Source organism: Pagrus pagrus (genome assembly GCF_965226575.1).
Source record: "Pagrus pagrus genome assembly, chromosome: 15".
NCBI classification, from domain to species: Eukaryota; Metazoa; Chordata; class Actinopteri; order Spariformes; family Sparidae; genus Pagrus; species Pagrus pagrus.
Window position 1 is genome coordinate 21,251,699 of NC_140199.1, and position 12,968 is coordinate 21,264,666.

At 42.0% G+C, this 12,968-nt stretch overlaps 1 protein-coding gene across 8 annotated transcripts in view; it reads right to left on the bottom strand.

The window, feature by feature from the left end:
* The window catches only part of adgrb3 (adhesion G protein-coupled receptor B3), a 122,488-nt gene that overhangs the window by 45,393 nt on the left and 64,127 nt on the right, over window positions 1-12,968 (bottom strand). For 7 of the 8 annotated variants that reach the window (XM_084376164.1, XM_084376166.1, XM_084376161.1 and 4 more), the window contains 4 exons: window positions 9,555-9,661; window positions 7,770-7,964; window positions 5,845-5,913; window positions 2,738-2,846 (listed from right to left, as the gene is read on the bottom strand). In XM_084376164.1, coding sequence (XP_084232290.1) covers window positions 2,738-2,846; window positions 5,845-5,913; window positions 7,770-7,964; window positions 9,555-9,661 — 480 coding nt within the window. The remainder of the gene's footprint in view (window positions 1-2,737; window positions 2,847-5,844; window positions 5,914-7,769; window positions 7,965-9,554; window positions 9,662-12,968) is intronic. The other variant, XM_084376162.1, reaches the window with a different exon arrangement.

Below are 12,968 nucleotides of genomic sequence, written 5' to 3' on the forward strand. Positions count from 1 at the left end.
ATCCTCATTTGTTGGATCCCCAGAAGAAAAAAAATCACTTTCTAAGGATTTTTGAACTAAGGATTTTGCCAGTTTTATGTATTTCTACAAATTAGTCAGAAACAAAGGAGGGTCGGTCTGCCCTATTAATAAAACTGATGAGCCAACACAGCTGCAACTCATTACCGAGGTGCATGCAGTAATCAGGAAGACTTCAGTCACACCTGAAGACCTCTGACAGGCAAAAAAGACAACTGGAAGACACAACAAGTTCTCAATGCCTTTGATTTGCATTCAGTTACATACATCATCAAGTACATCATTTGATCAAACCTAACACATGATAAATTCATTGTTCTTTAAATGTGCCTTCATTCAGGCATCGTTGCTACATGAGAAGTCAAATGTTAGTGTTGTATTCCCCCCCTCCTCTGCGGTGTAATTTAAACTGATAATTTAAACTGATAGCAGCTGTGACCTCGATGTTGCGATCCGGTCTGTGCAGGTGTGTCATCCTTCACACTTAATTTAGCACTTCCAATGCCTAAGTCTTTAATTATAGTTTCAAAATTAAATGTCAGTGTTTTTAAAATATTCCAGTACCTGCCGGTCATGACAAAACAGCACAGTTAAGACTTATTTTTTAATAAATTAACATTGATTATAGAGTAGTTTCCTCATTACTGCCATAACAGAAATGTGTGACAGGCATAGCCTTTGTGAAACCAAGGCTTACCGGATGTTCTCTGCTGTAAGTTTGACCCATTTACTAAAATATATACTGTATTATTGCCAAACATAATCTCAGTCTTTAAGATTTTTATATGAGGTGCCGGTTAAATGCATTACCACACATACATCATCATTTTGATGAAAAATAAGCATAAAGACATTTTCTGTCAAGTTTCTAAGTTTGTGTGATTTCATTTTTATATCATGTGAACTAAATAGAGACTAATGGAACTAAAAAAAGAGATATGCCAGTCAGTGCTTTCTTTAACCCCTAAAATACAATGCTGAGTCGCATCATCGCTTGTTTACAAAGAGATTTCCTGTCACATCATGTCTGACGGATGGACATGCTTTAATCCATATTCCCACAGATTTGAGCGAAGGCCAGACAGTCACGTGGCTTACTAATATAATAAGTGTCAAGTACTTCTTATTCAAGTTTTACCACGCTATACACACTGCTGCTCAAGGAATTTGAATGAATCTGGATAAAGACTGAACGGTCAATTTAGAGTCAGTCTCACAGAAAAGATTGCACATTGTGTGTGTAGCAGGGGTCATGTGTTAATGCTTTTTCGAGCATAAAGAGAAGGGAATGGCATTGATATTCGACGACGACCATTAAGCCAAATTGGAAGAAGTATAAAATAGGAGGGCACACAAATATTCTCACGTCTACGAAAGAAGTCATTAATGCTTGGCATTATGAGATGCATTCAGGCCTTATTTCCAAGTGTCCATTACTTACTTTGCCTCTCATGGTGTTTCATAATGGCATTTTGATGGGTGCATTCATTGTACCATGTTTGGTATGCTATTCTTGGGGGCTACCTATTCATCATTATGGAAATCATCGACCATAAAAAGCCACTGAGTGCGAGTGTTTGCTGCAAAGTGGGTCAAATGTTAGCTATTGTAAAGAATACAAGGAAGGAGCCTCACTCCTCCAGAGGAATCGCCTACCAGCATAGCTGTACATGCTCACATTCACTACCATGAATAAATCACGACCGCAATTCTATTATTCCATTCCAGTAAGACACCATTTATGGCTGAGTAAGAAATGAAATGCCACAGAGACCTCAGATCATCCAAGAGGCTGTGCGACAAGAGCAAAGAGAACCCACGAGAACATTATGGAGGAGAAATACTGCACAAACACTCATATCCAGAGACCTTTTTTTTTATCCAGAGAGGGGGAGTTATAATCTGGACCACGATCAGTGGTGCAGAAAGAAAAATGTTAGCAAGCTCATTACAGCTGCGAAGAATAACTAGTAATTTCACTTCCAATTTTATAGCCTTTTATCAGACACTCCCACAACATATTTTTTTAAATAACTGCTAATCTCGCAAGGAACTGACAAACAATCTTCTTTCATGCTGCTGCGCGTCTGCACAACATGCTTTAGGGTACGCTTGGCTAATCATGTCTTTCTCAAAGGACTGCAGTACACTGCAACATCAGACAGAGGGACTTCAAATATGCCACAAATACTTTATTTGATTATTGCAGCCAAATCTTTGAAACTGTGGACGTACAGAAAATGTATATCGTGTTAAGAAAACAATATAGTAAAAAATGCTGTTATCTTCATACTTCTACTTCAAAACCATTTAGGCAGCTTGTATTCCCTGGAATAAAATGTCAGTAGAGTATAAAAATATATTATGTTACAGAGGTGCTGTGTGCATATTTTCTTTATAGCTCCAGTTAAAGAAGTGCTCTCCTCTTGCGGGGGTTCCTTCACTGCACGCTCTTGATTTTGGATTGGGTGTTAAGTGTTTTCATAGGAATTTAGCACATTAAGACCACAAGCTCAGTTTTAATTAACATTATTGATTTGCAGTAATTTTACTCCCCCACCCTTACCACGCGCCATTTATCCTAAATTAATGATGGTGGGGAAATTGACACGAGGAGTCAGCAGAGCTCAGGGATTATGTGTCCATGTCAAGCAGAAATAAATGGCGAAACGACCTCAGCGGCTGCGGGGCTGGGAAGAAAAAGTAGGCTGATTCTTACCCAAGTTCCCAGTCATCAAATAGGCATTGTGGAAATCCTTCATGCCCAATCCGACGATGTGGATGAATTCCTCAATGACCTGCATGAGCTCCACCGCTCCGGGATAAATCTGGACAAGATAAAAACAGACGAGAAGAGACTTTTGATTTTTCACAATTGAAGCAGGAGTCACTATGGCTGGACAAAGTGTGTGTGGAGCATGAAATAAAACTAGAAAGAGACAGCAAATAAAAGAAGCAGGTCATGAATGCATAGAAGGAAATAAGCTTCAGTTACATAGTTAAATGTTAAAGCTGTAAAAAATGTTAGAAAATGTAATAGCTTCATAAACAGTAAAGCAATGACAAAGCAAAATCAGAATATAGGAAAAAGAAAAAATGCATGAGAAGAAAGTTTGAGAAAGTTAAAGATCTTTAGGTTCATTTTAAAATTTCTTGTATGCATGAAATTCTGACATGTCTGACATATAACTCATGACTTTTTTAATCAATGGAAATGAAAACCTGCAACCATTTTGATAACTGATTAATTGTATAAGTCCTTTTAAAAGCAAAACTGGCAAAAAATGATTTCTCAAATAAAAAGATTTGAGAAATTATCTTTAAATGTTTTTTGGATTGATTGAACAAAATAAGCAACTTGCATATTTAACCTTGAGTTCTGCTAAATTCTAATGGGACATTAACATACTTAATAGCTCAAAGGATGAGTTGATTAATCCTGAAAATTGTTGACATATACATGTAGTGGCAGCCCTAATTGAACCATCCATGTGACATAAGCATCAGAGCTGTAACCAGCCAGTTTACACACACAGTTGTTGGTTGGCTTCTCGTCTAAAAGGCTCTGCCAAGTCAAGGGTGATCGCCCGGGTTCATGCGATGCTTCACGGACATCAGGGCTCAGTGAGAGAACGCAGAGCCAGGAATTCAGCACCGCGGACAGCTCCGTGGCCCGACCAGTAATGCTGCTGGTCAGGTCAGCTCTTTTCCCCCAAGTCTATAAATCAAAGGCACGCTAATCCAATAAATGACCTTCAAAAGATTGGACCGAGGTCCTGGCTGCCAATTGAGTGGTGATGGGTCAGATCTAATAAGAGGCTTTGATTTGGGGTCCAGCAGTTTTGTCCTTTGACTGGGATATAGTGAATACAGTTTGTAGGACTGTGTAGCTGTGCCATACATGGTGACATTTATGCCAGACTCTCACACAGTTGCCACAGAACAATGCTGTAACATTTGAAAATGTCACATTGCTCGAGAAATGTGTCAAATTATACAAATATTATTGCAGGGCTCCAACAAAAGTGTGAGCACACAGTGATGATGTCAAGCAATTAGAAAGGCCTTTTGAGTGGCATTAAGCAATTAGCACCTCACTCTTGGTATTCAACAAACACCTGAGGCAGGTATTTCCCTCCTCGGTAACACCTTGTGGCTCTGTGTGTTTGCACATGCCCCTACATGTGCCGCTGCTAAGCCCGGCAAGCGGATCAGTGATGCTGAAGTCGAGAGCCTCTGACACAGCAGAGTGAAAGCCATAGTGGGGGAGAAAAGCACATCACGTCGCCCCTTCCGGCATGTCTGACGCACAGTGCAGTCATGCTCATTCGGCCGGTCTCCATGGCAACCATGAGATGTGAAGGCAGCGCAGGGAAATGGCTGCAGTGGAGCTTCTGTAGACAGAGCTCTTCCTTTGCTTGCCATGGTAACAGTGACAGGAGGTGAATATATAGTGATCTCCGCACAGAGCCAACTCTGCAGCCAGCGAAAAAACCTCATAGTGAGGTGTTTCATGTGAGTGTTTTCAATGTCCACAGCACGCAGTGTGTGGGTGCTGTGTAAAATCTGAGCTCATTAATGCAAGAGAAGGCAAGTGAGAAAAATTGATAACTGTGAAGCCCAAGCATCGTCCGATGAAATCAGGCGACGTCGCTTAGCCAATGTGCTCACGGTGGAGAAGCAGCCCTTCTTAAGACAGGCACATTAATAACTACAGAAATAATTAACACATATCTCTTCTGGGTGTTCAATCACAGAGACAACTTTTCCTATTCCTATATTTCCCCAATCTGCCTGTCTCTATCTCTGACGCATCCATACTGACGAAACTGCTTATTTGTGAGCGCCTCTCACCGACAACCTACCTTTGGGGCCTGCCAAACCAAAGCTGCAGCGAGTAAACACCTAATTACTGCCCGTGGAGACACTCAGGACTGGCACTCATGGCAGAGTTTGAATTGCCTGCATTCCCCTTTCTATTCCACCTGAAGCCAGGCGTGGAGTAACAGGGACAAAAAAAATAGATCAGACTGATTTTAAGATGCCGTATCAGTCGAGTGTCAGCGCTGGTGATACCTAATTTAAGTCAATTCACCAGTGAAGGTGACAACGGAGCAGATGCCCTCTGCAGACTCGCAGTCATCACAGATGGTATCTCAGTCAGAGTCTGGATGTGCGTGATTTCAGGGTTCAGGTTGTCTCAGACACCAGTGGTGGTTTTGAAAACGATAGTTGCCACCTCTCGAGCTGAGAGATGTGTCCGACAGAGGACATGGCCCGAAGCAAATCATCGTGGATAAACACACTGTTGAAAAAGTGGACTGTTCTGTATTCAAACAGCAGTAATGCAGTCTGTTTGTGTTGGACTGAGACTATTATACTGCTTCTCCATTTGATCGAGCCTCCTTACAATGTCGAGGCACACAGGGGAGGCTCCTGTGGCACAAGCAAGGACAAGTCTAACGTGTTTATTCCTGTTATAAAATTCAGCTGAACTAATGGTCTCATCACACTGGTTGCCATGATCAGTATGAGCTGGGTGAGTCCTGCAGTGTTAATACTTGGACAGTCTCTGTGGCAGTGCTGCTGCCACCAAGTGGTGCATTGGGGAACTAGCTCTCTAAATGAGGCCAGATGTCTCACCTGCCCAAAGACCTCTCACAGTGATACGTGCATGTATAACACTGTCTCAACACTAACCTGACTTTTCTTCATCTGTGCTATTCGGATGGAGCAACTGCAAACATGCCTGGAGTCGATTCTTGAGACGCGCAGCACTCGTGCAGCAAAGTGAATTATTTACTAAGTGTGCAGCAACATGCTTACCTTTTGCGCGTCCTCCCATTTCTCCTTATTTTCCTCCTCCAAGAGGTTACTGATGATTTGAAAGAAGTTCTGTGGAGATGATGAAAGGAAAGGGAAAATACGTAACACACCCACACACAAGTATTACAGGCACTGCAGCAAGATGCTTTTGAAAAGCATGACACATAAACACCATGCACTCAAAAAGGACTGTTATGGATAATATACTGACATTTGGAGGGATTTCGACAAGGGAATAATGACAGTCCCTGCAGGGAAAATTTGCCACTGACACCATGATGGTGAACCAGGAGAGAGGAGACGGACTTTGTGGACCAGCTCTGACAAAAAATACACCTTGAACCTCCCCCCCCCGCAGCTTGCAGCAAACACTTAATGCTAGAGGAGAGGAGCACAAGCTGCAATCAGAAGAAAAAGATGAAAGGGACTGTGTGAGCAGCTGTGTGGATTGTCTTCTTCTGCAGCGGGGAGCAGGGGCTGCTTGGGGGTGCATGCCTGCAGTAGCAATAGGACCCCCTGTCTGATCTTTAGCCTTGTTATTTCGTCTGGTCTACAATGTGCCTGAGGGAGTGGCTCTCTCTCTTGACACAGGCTATCTTGTTTTCTACTTGAATGCTTATGCTCCCTCTGGTGGTAATGTGCCCACTTTAACACTGCATTAGCGCAGAGACACACGGAGGGGGTGGGCTGGCTGACTGCTCTCCTGTCTGCCCACACACACTATAGAGCTCTCATAATAACCAGAGACAGGATGCTTTCCTCATCTCATAGATTTTCCAAGGTGGGAAAATGGCTGAATGGGCCCTGGGTCGTCCATCCATCGACACAACGTTTAGGTTTTATTTTTGTTATATTCTCAGCAGACCAAACGCCTTTCATCCAGTGGAAAACTTAGGAAGAGAGCGTCAGTCACATTTTAAACATGTTGGAGATTTAAATACCTTCCTGAAGTACAAACTGTACGCCGATGAAGAAGAATCAGATTTTAAAAGACTCCAAAGCTCAAATACTGACATATCACATCACTTCTGTTAGATGTCCTGCTTGTGTATTTCCTTTCTTTATGTAATTTTATTACTCTTCAAAGCTGGAAGACAGTACACAACTAAAATTATGAGAATTTTGTGATGTAAAAAAAAGATCCAAAACATTTTCATATCAGAATGTACTGAAACAAAAACTCCCTAGTGAATGAAAACATGACTGTGTTGACATGACACTATCAAAGCAGAAATACCTTCGACTTCCATACAGGAAATGGCTGATGGGCAGGATAATACTTTTCTATTTTTCTGCCACTATCAACCACATCTCAGTGCAGAAGGAGGACAACAAAAACATGCCTGATACAGTACGAGTTGAAATTCTCAACAGAACAATGATGGAGAATTTGGTTTTTCATTAAAACTTGCTTGGCTGAAACCACCAAATTGCGAGCAATATTTATTTCCTTGCAGTTTAGCTTCATTCTAAAACTAAACTGAAATACACACAGATTGTGACAGCCCCACAAGCCCACAAAGAGGCTCGAGAAGGTTGTCTTTGAAAATGACACTGCTCCGAGGACATAAATTATCTTATTGGTGATGGAGGCGGAGCTTTAGCTATAATCTCCATCATCCTATTGACATAAAGAGGATCAAGACTGCAGTCGAGCCCAACATGATGAGATGAAACAGCTTAGGACGTGCAGGAGATCTCTTGATACAATAGAGCTGTGGGGTGTTGTTTTTCAGCCTTTGTGCTACTTCAGACATGTTTTCTCATATATTGCACTGTTGGTAGTAAAATGTATCAGACATGACCCTGATCCAACTGATTAATTTGTCACGATAGATACATTTGAAACCACTACACAGTAGGAGATTAATATATTTTACAAACATCCACGCCTACGTGTTGAATTAAACCCACTGTAAACTCACTTGCACATCGTCTGAAGAAGGCTCATAGCTGGCTCTCTTGAAGGTCTCTGTCACGTTGCGAAGGATCTCCACAGAAGACAGCAGGTCACCAGCGTAGAAGTTCCTCCTCTGGGTGAGGTCCAGCAGGTTTTTCGTGACCTGCGACATCCCATCCCCCGCCAGCATCCTCTGGCCTTTCGCAAGGTGCCCCTGAACCTCCAAAAACAGGAAAGGACAGAACTTGGGGCATCGGTGTCCTCAAGATATGCACTAAGCGACACATTTTGGAGTAAATGGAGTGCAAAAATCAGGAAGAAAGACTCGACTCTCTGAGGGCCCCTTTATGTGACACTTATATCTAAGCCAGGCCTGAAATGTATTCTGCCTCACGGATGTTTTGAAATGAGCCAATATGAATAAAAGAGTTAACTGGAGCAGAAGACACACATTTAGGCAGAAATTGCGCAGCGAAATGACATTTCACATCATTGCACAGGGCTTATGTCCATAAATACACGTTCACAGGTGCAGCGCTGTATGTGCTTCCTCAGCTCTTCTGATTTATTTTATTTTCAACAGTGATAGAGGGGTTACCAAGTTTGCTTGGTCTAGTGGTTCCAGACTAAAGGCAAACACACTAAAGCAAAACATATTTAATAAAGCTCTCCAAAATGGACCCAAACTTTAATAAAAACAGACTCAATTTTTCTGTGATCTAGGTGTCACGTCATACATGAGATGAAAAAGGATGAAAGACGGACAGAGTTCACACCAGGTGATGATGCACTACATCGGACAGATATTTGGAAGCCATTTTTAACTATCAGCTGGAGTATGATGTCCCAATCACCAAGTGGTGGACCCTAAAGTTTTGTACAGTTGATTATAACCCCTGTATCTCTTTGTCATTTTGAAATATGGCACAATAAATTCAGAATTTTGAGGGAAAACCTAAAAAGATAAAAATAATATATATATTTTTTTACTAAAGAAGATGTTGGAAATACTTTTATCCAGACCTTAATCACATTTTTCTTGTACATTTTCTTCTGTAACTGAAAATACCTCTGTCCACTCCAGAGGACGTTATGCACCAAAGGGTATATAAGATCCTGCCCTATATGTTATTTAAGATTATGATTTAATTTACACTTGACTGCTTCTACAGTATTTAACAGCAGTGTTAAATTGTCCAATATATAGCCAGGAAGAATATACCCTTTGGCACACAACTTCCACTGGAGAGGGCAGACGTATTTCCAGTCACAGAAAAAAGATGTGGAGATAAATCTGGATAGAAGTATTTCCAGAATCATCTCTTAATTAGTTTTAACCTTCACTTTTAAAAGTTATTTCTGAATCACCATTCATGCATTATGTCCACTGCACATCTATGCAACTAAAGGTTTTTGGCATGATTTTTTTTTTTTGCCAGATTAGGAGTGAAACAAACAACAAAGTAATGTATTACATTGTATGTTATTTCCAATGCAGTAAAGTGATGGTGAGATACTTCTTTCAGTGCTCATAAAGGTATAAAAGTACAACAAGCTGAAGCAACACGACAAACACAGATGAGAACATGCTAGAAACTCTAAATCAAATAATTTAAGGACTTGACAATGACCATTCATTACACTGAGAAAAATGGCAAAAGCTGTGTTTTAATTTGCTCCTCTATTGAAAGTGGTTAATCTTTGGCTACAGTGTGATGAGAATGGAGGGGGGTGGGGGGAAAACACAGGGGAGGTAATTTATGATGCATTGGAAACAGAGGCTGTGAGAGGGAGCTGACTTTGCACCTACTGATTGCTGCAAGTATCTGAATTCATTTGTTATGCATCGAGCATAGCTGGGCTGCTCCCAGAAGGCCATACCGCGGTGATCCAAAGAGCAGCGTCGACTAGTGGTGCCTGTAGAGGGGAAAGAGACAGCGACAGATTTGGAGAGGAGGGGGAGAGCGAGGGAGGGATGAGAGGGGAGATGAGGATGGAGGCGTAGAGAGCGTAGAGGGGGAGGGAGGGGGAGTGTGTGTGGGATTAAGACCAAAGGGGAGGCAAAAGAAAGGCAGATGGAAGTGGTGGAGAGGGGAGATACAGGAGAAGCAGAAGGACAAAAAAGGAGATGGAAGACAGAAATATTAATTCTTTTCAAGAGAGACTTATCTTTTTCCCTTTTGTCCATTTCTGTTGCCCATCACTCACCATCAAAATTTGATGCCGGCCATTAAATTTTGCAGCAGAGTTGAGGCACATTATAGACAGAGAGAGAGAGGGAGGTTTCTGGAGGGAAAGTGCTGCAGTATTTGAACAGAAGTGGTTTCACATTATGAGCTAGAAACACAGTCCCTTGGCTTTTAATATATGCACTGTGTGCCATGTTAATACAACTTACAGTTGCTCAAGCATGCGGCAGCTCAGCTGCGATAGCTGTCAGGCATTTAAACAGTGATCCCGAAATAGCAGAACCACCCAATATCCACCCACATCGCCGTACACATCCCACATAGGGGTCCAACATCACACCTTCCCAGCTGTCGACCTAGTGGAGTGCACTTCACACGTCACCCCACCGCTCCAACACAGGTGCTTGACATCCTGAAGAAAACTCCCACAGCACAAAACATTTCCCCTGGCATCGGCGCTTCACATAAACCCTTCGCTATCTCTTGTTCTCTCTCTCTACACACTCAGACAGATCAAAACCACACCTCCTACGCCCACCTTCTCAACAGCAACTACCTGGTGATATGCACTGAAGCCGTGAGTGCACACAAAACATCACTATATGCCGAGAGCGCCCATGCAGCACCATGAGACAGCCCAGAGGGCAGCGGGAGAGGCCCACTGCTTTACACCACACTGAGCATCCGTCTCCTCCTAACCGGCTTCACCTGGGTGGTTTTATTCTCTTTCATAATCCTATTTTTAAGGACACTAGCACTCAAAAGAATACCATCACTTTATTCTTATTCGATCATCTTTCGGGCCCCTCACACTCAAAAAAAAAAAAAGTGTCAAAAAGTGTATTTCATGATGGCTCTGTATTGCGTAATTAGAGATTCACATCAGTGTTTCGGCTGTGACATTCCTTAAGGTCGTTTTAAACTCAGAAAGACTGTGGGCTTTAAGTGGGAATCGTCAAAAAGACACAAAGCAGTGAAAAGAGCTAATGTTCAAGAAAAAATGATAAGCATCAGAGTTCTTCGAATGACGGACGCAAATCTGGTTTTTGTATTGATCTGAAAGATGACTTTAAATTAAAAGCTACAGAAAGATGTTTTCAGAGGATGCTTGACGACCTTTAGCCTGTTTTCATTTTAGCGCTACACTGTATGATGCTGCAATTCTAATGTGATTTCAGCTGTACTGGAAGTTACAAACTGCCCAAGGCCAAAATCCTTCTAATGTGGAAAGCCTCCACCAGAGCTCTTTTTTGTGTTTACACAACAGTTTTGAAAAAAAACCTGAAACCACACTTACTGACATTTCATGATAAAAAATGTCCATAAGCACTTCTTAAGTGCTCATATGTATTAATGAGGTGGGCATAAGCAACAGTAAAGCTACAGTCAGTGGAGAGAGATGACACACCACATCCTTGTCATCAGGATTTACCATCAATGCATCACTTTTATGTGTGCATGGGGTAAAAACATACATTTTTCAGTGATTAAGGCTTTGATCCGTGTTGATGGTCGGCTCAAACAAGGTCAGTGATGGCAACGACAGGATTTTGCTTTGATTCTGCATCAATCTGTCGTCTCTCCTTGCATCATCAGTGATGTAGAGTAGGTTGGGTATGAAATATAGGTCAGTGGAGATGTGCTCGATCAAAACCAAGGCACAGCACTCCACCGAGGCACTGACCTGTCACTGTCCGGTTTTACAGCGTCCTCAACTCAGCTGTCGTTAAAAAAACAGGATTTTCACTCAATGGTCCTCCCCAATACAGGAGGCAGAAACAGCAGTTAGCAGAGATAAGAGGTGTCTAAAAACACACTCGGAGAAGGACTTAGTGTGTTAATACGATTCAGTGGTAGAAAAAATTATCTTCCTAGAAGCTACCTACTATCGGGACGATGAATGCACTTCACCAAAATGACCTCATTTATTCTAAAGGAAAGCACATGTTCGCTGATGATCATTTTTCTCGGCATTTGTTTATCAGCGTGCGATTCTCCTGCTTTAATTGCTCCCTCTTTCAGTTGGTTGACTCGAACTTTAATTGAGATTTGGGGCTCTCATTAGACAGGCACATAAATAAGAGGCACACAGAATCTCTTCAGGTGCCAGTAGGGCAAAACATAAAATGCATGTAAAAGCTTTTTTTTTGACAGTTAGTTAAACATTAAAACATACTGGTTATCTGCTCTAAAGAATTCTGTGCAGTATCCTCCCCCCAAAAAAAGAAGAAAAAAAAACAGGGATCTCTTTTTCTAACATGACATTTTTCTCTGTCTTCGTGTCTTTTGCCTCAGCCGTGCGCCATGCCTCGAAGTCACCCAGTCTCTTCAGGAACATCCGACTAGTAAGACGGAAAGGCTACTTTGTGTATGAACCTTTCGTTGAGTGATACAAAGCGAACAAATTCATCTGCTGTGTGTACGTATCCTCTCCACTTTTCCTCTCCTCTCGCCTCTGGTGGCAGTTGTCATCTGTGATGACCGTGGCGACGCTGACGCCCCTGCACTGGGTGCTGTTTCCTACGATGACCTTGATGACGACAGTGACTACGGCTGAGTAGGCGCGGATGCCCCCTAACACATTTGGACTCTTCATCCGAGCAGCCTTACTGCATTCATGTCGCACATTTTGTTGTGTTGCCTTTGCCGATCAATATTTCATCTTTGTTTAGTCGCACTCAGTAGCAATTACACGTCTGACTGTCTCAGAAGCGAGGGGGTCTGTTTGAGAGGCGTTTCGTTTCTTTTCAAATTTTTCTCATTATGGGTTTGTGGCTTTGACCTTCATCTAATTAGTGGTCAAAGGTTGGGAGGTGTTGTTTTCATTTACAGTGTGCTTTGTGAAACCCGCTGACAATTGAGCTGTGATTAATGGCTTTACAAATAAACTTGACCTGACCTAAACTATTGTCCATCATGTTCTCTTTTTCCAGTGGTCAGTGCCAGCTTTGACAGGCGAATGCACGGTGATTAAACATGATATATGTCTGCTTTCTGTTATTTTACCCTTTCATCATGACACTAGTCTTCTGGTT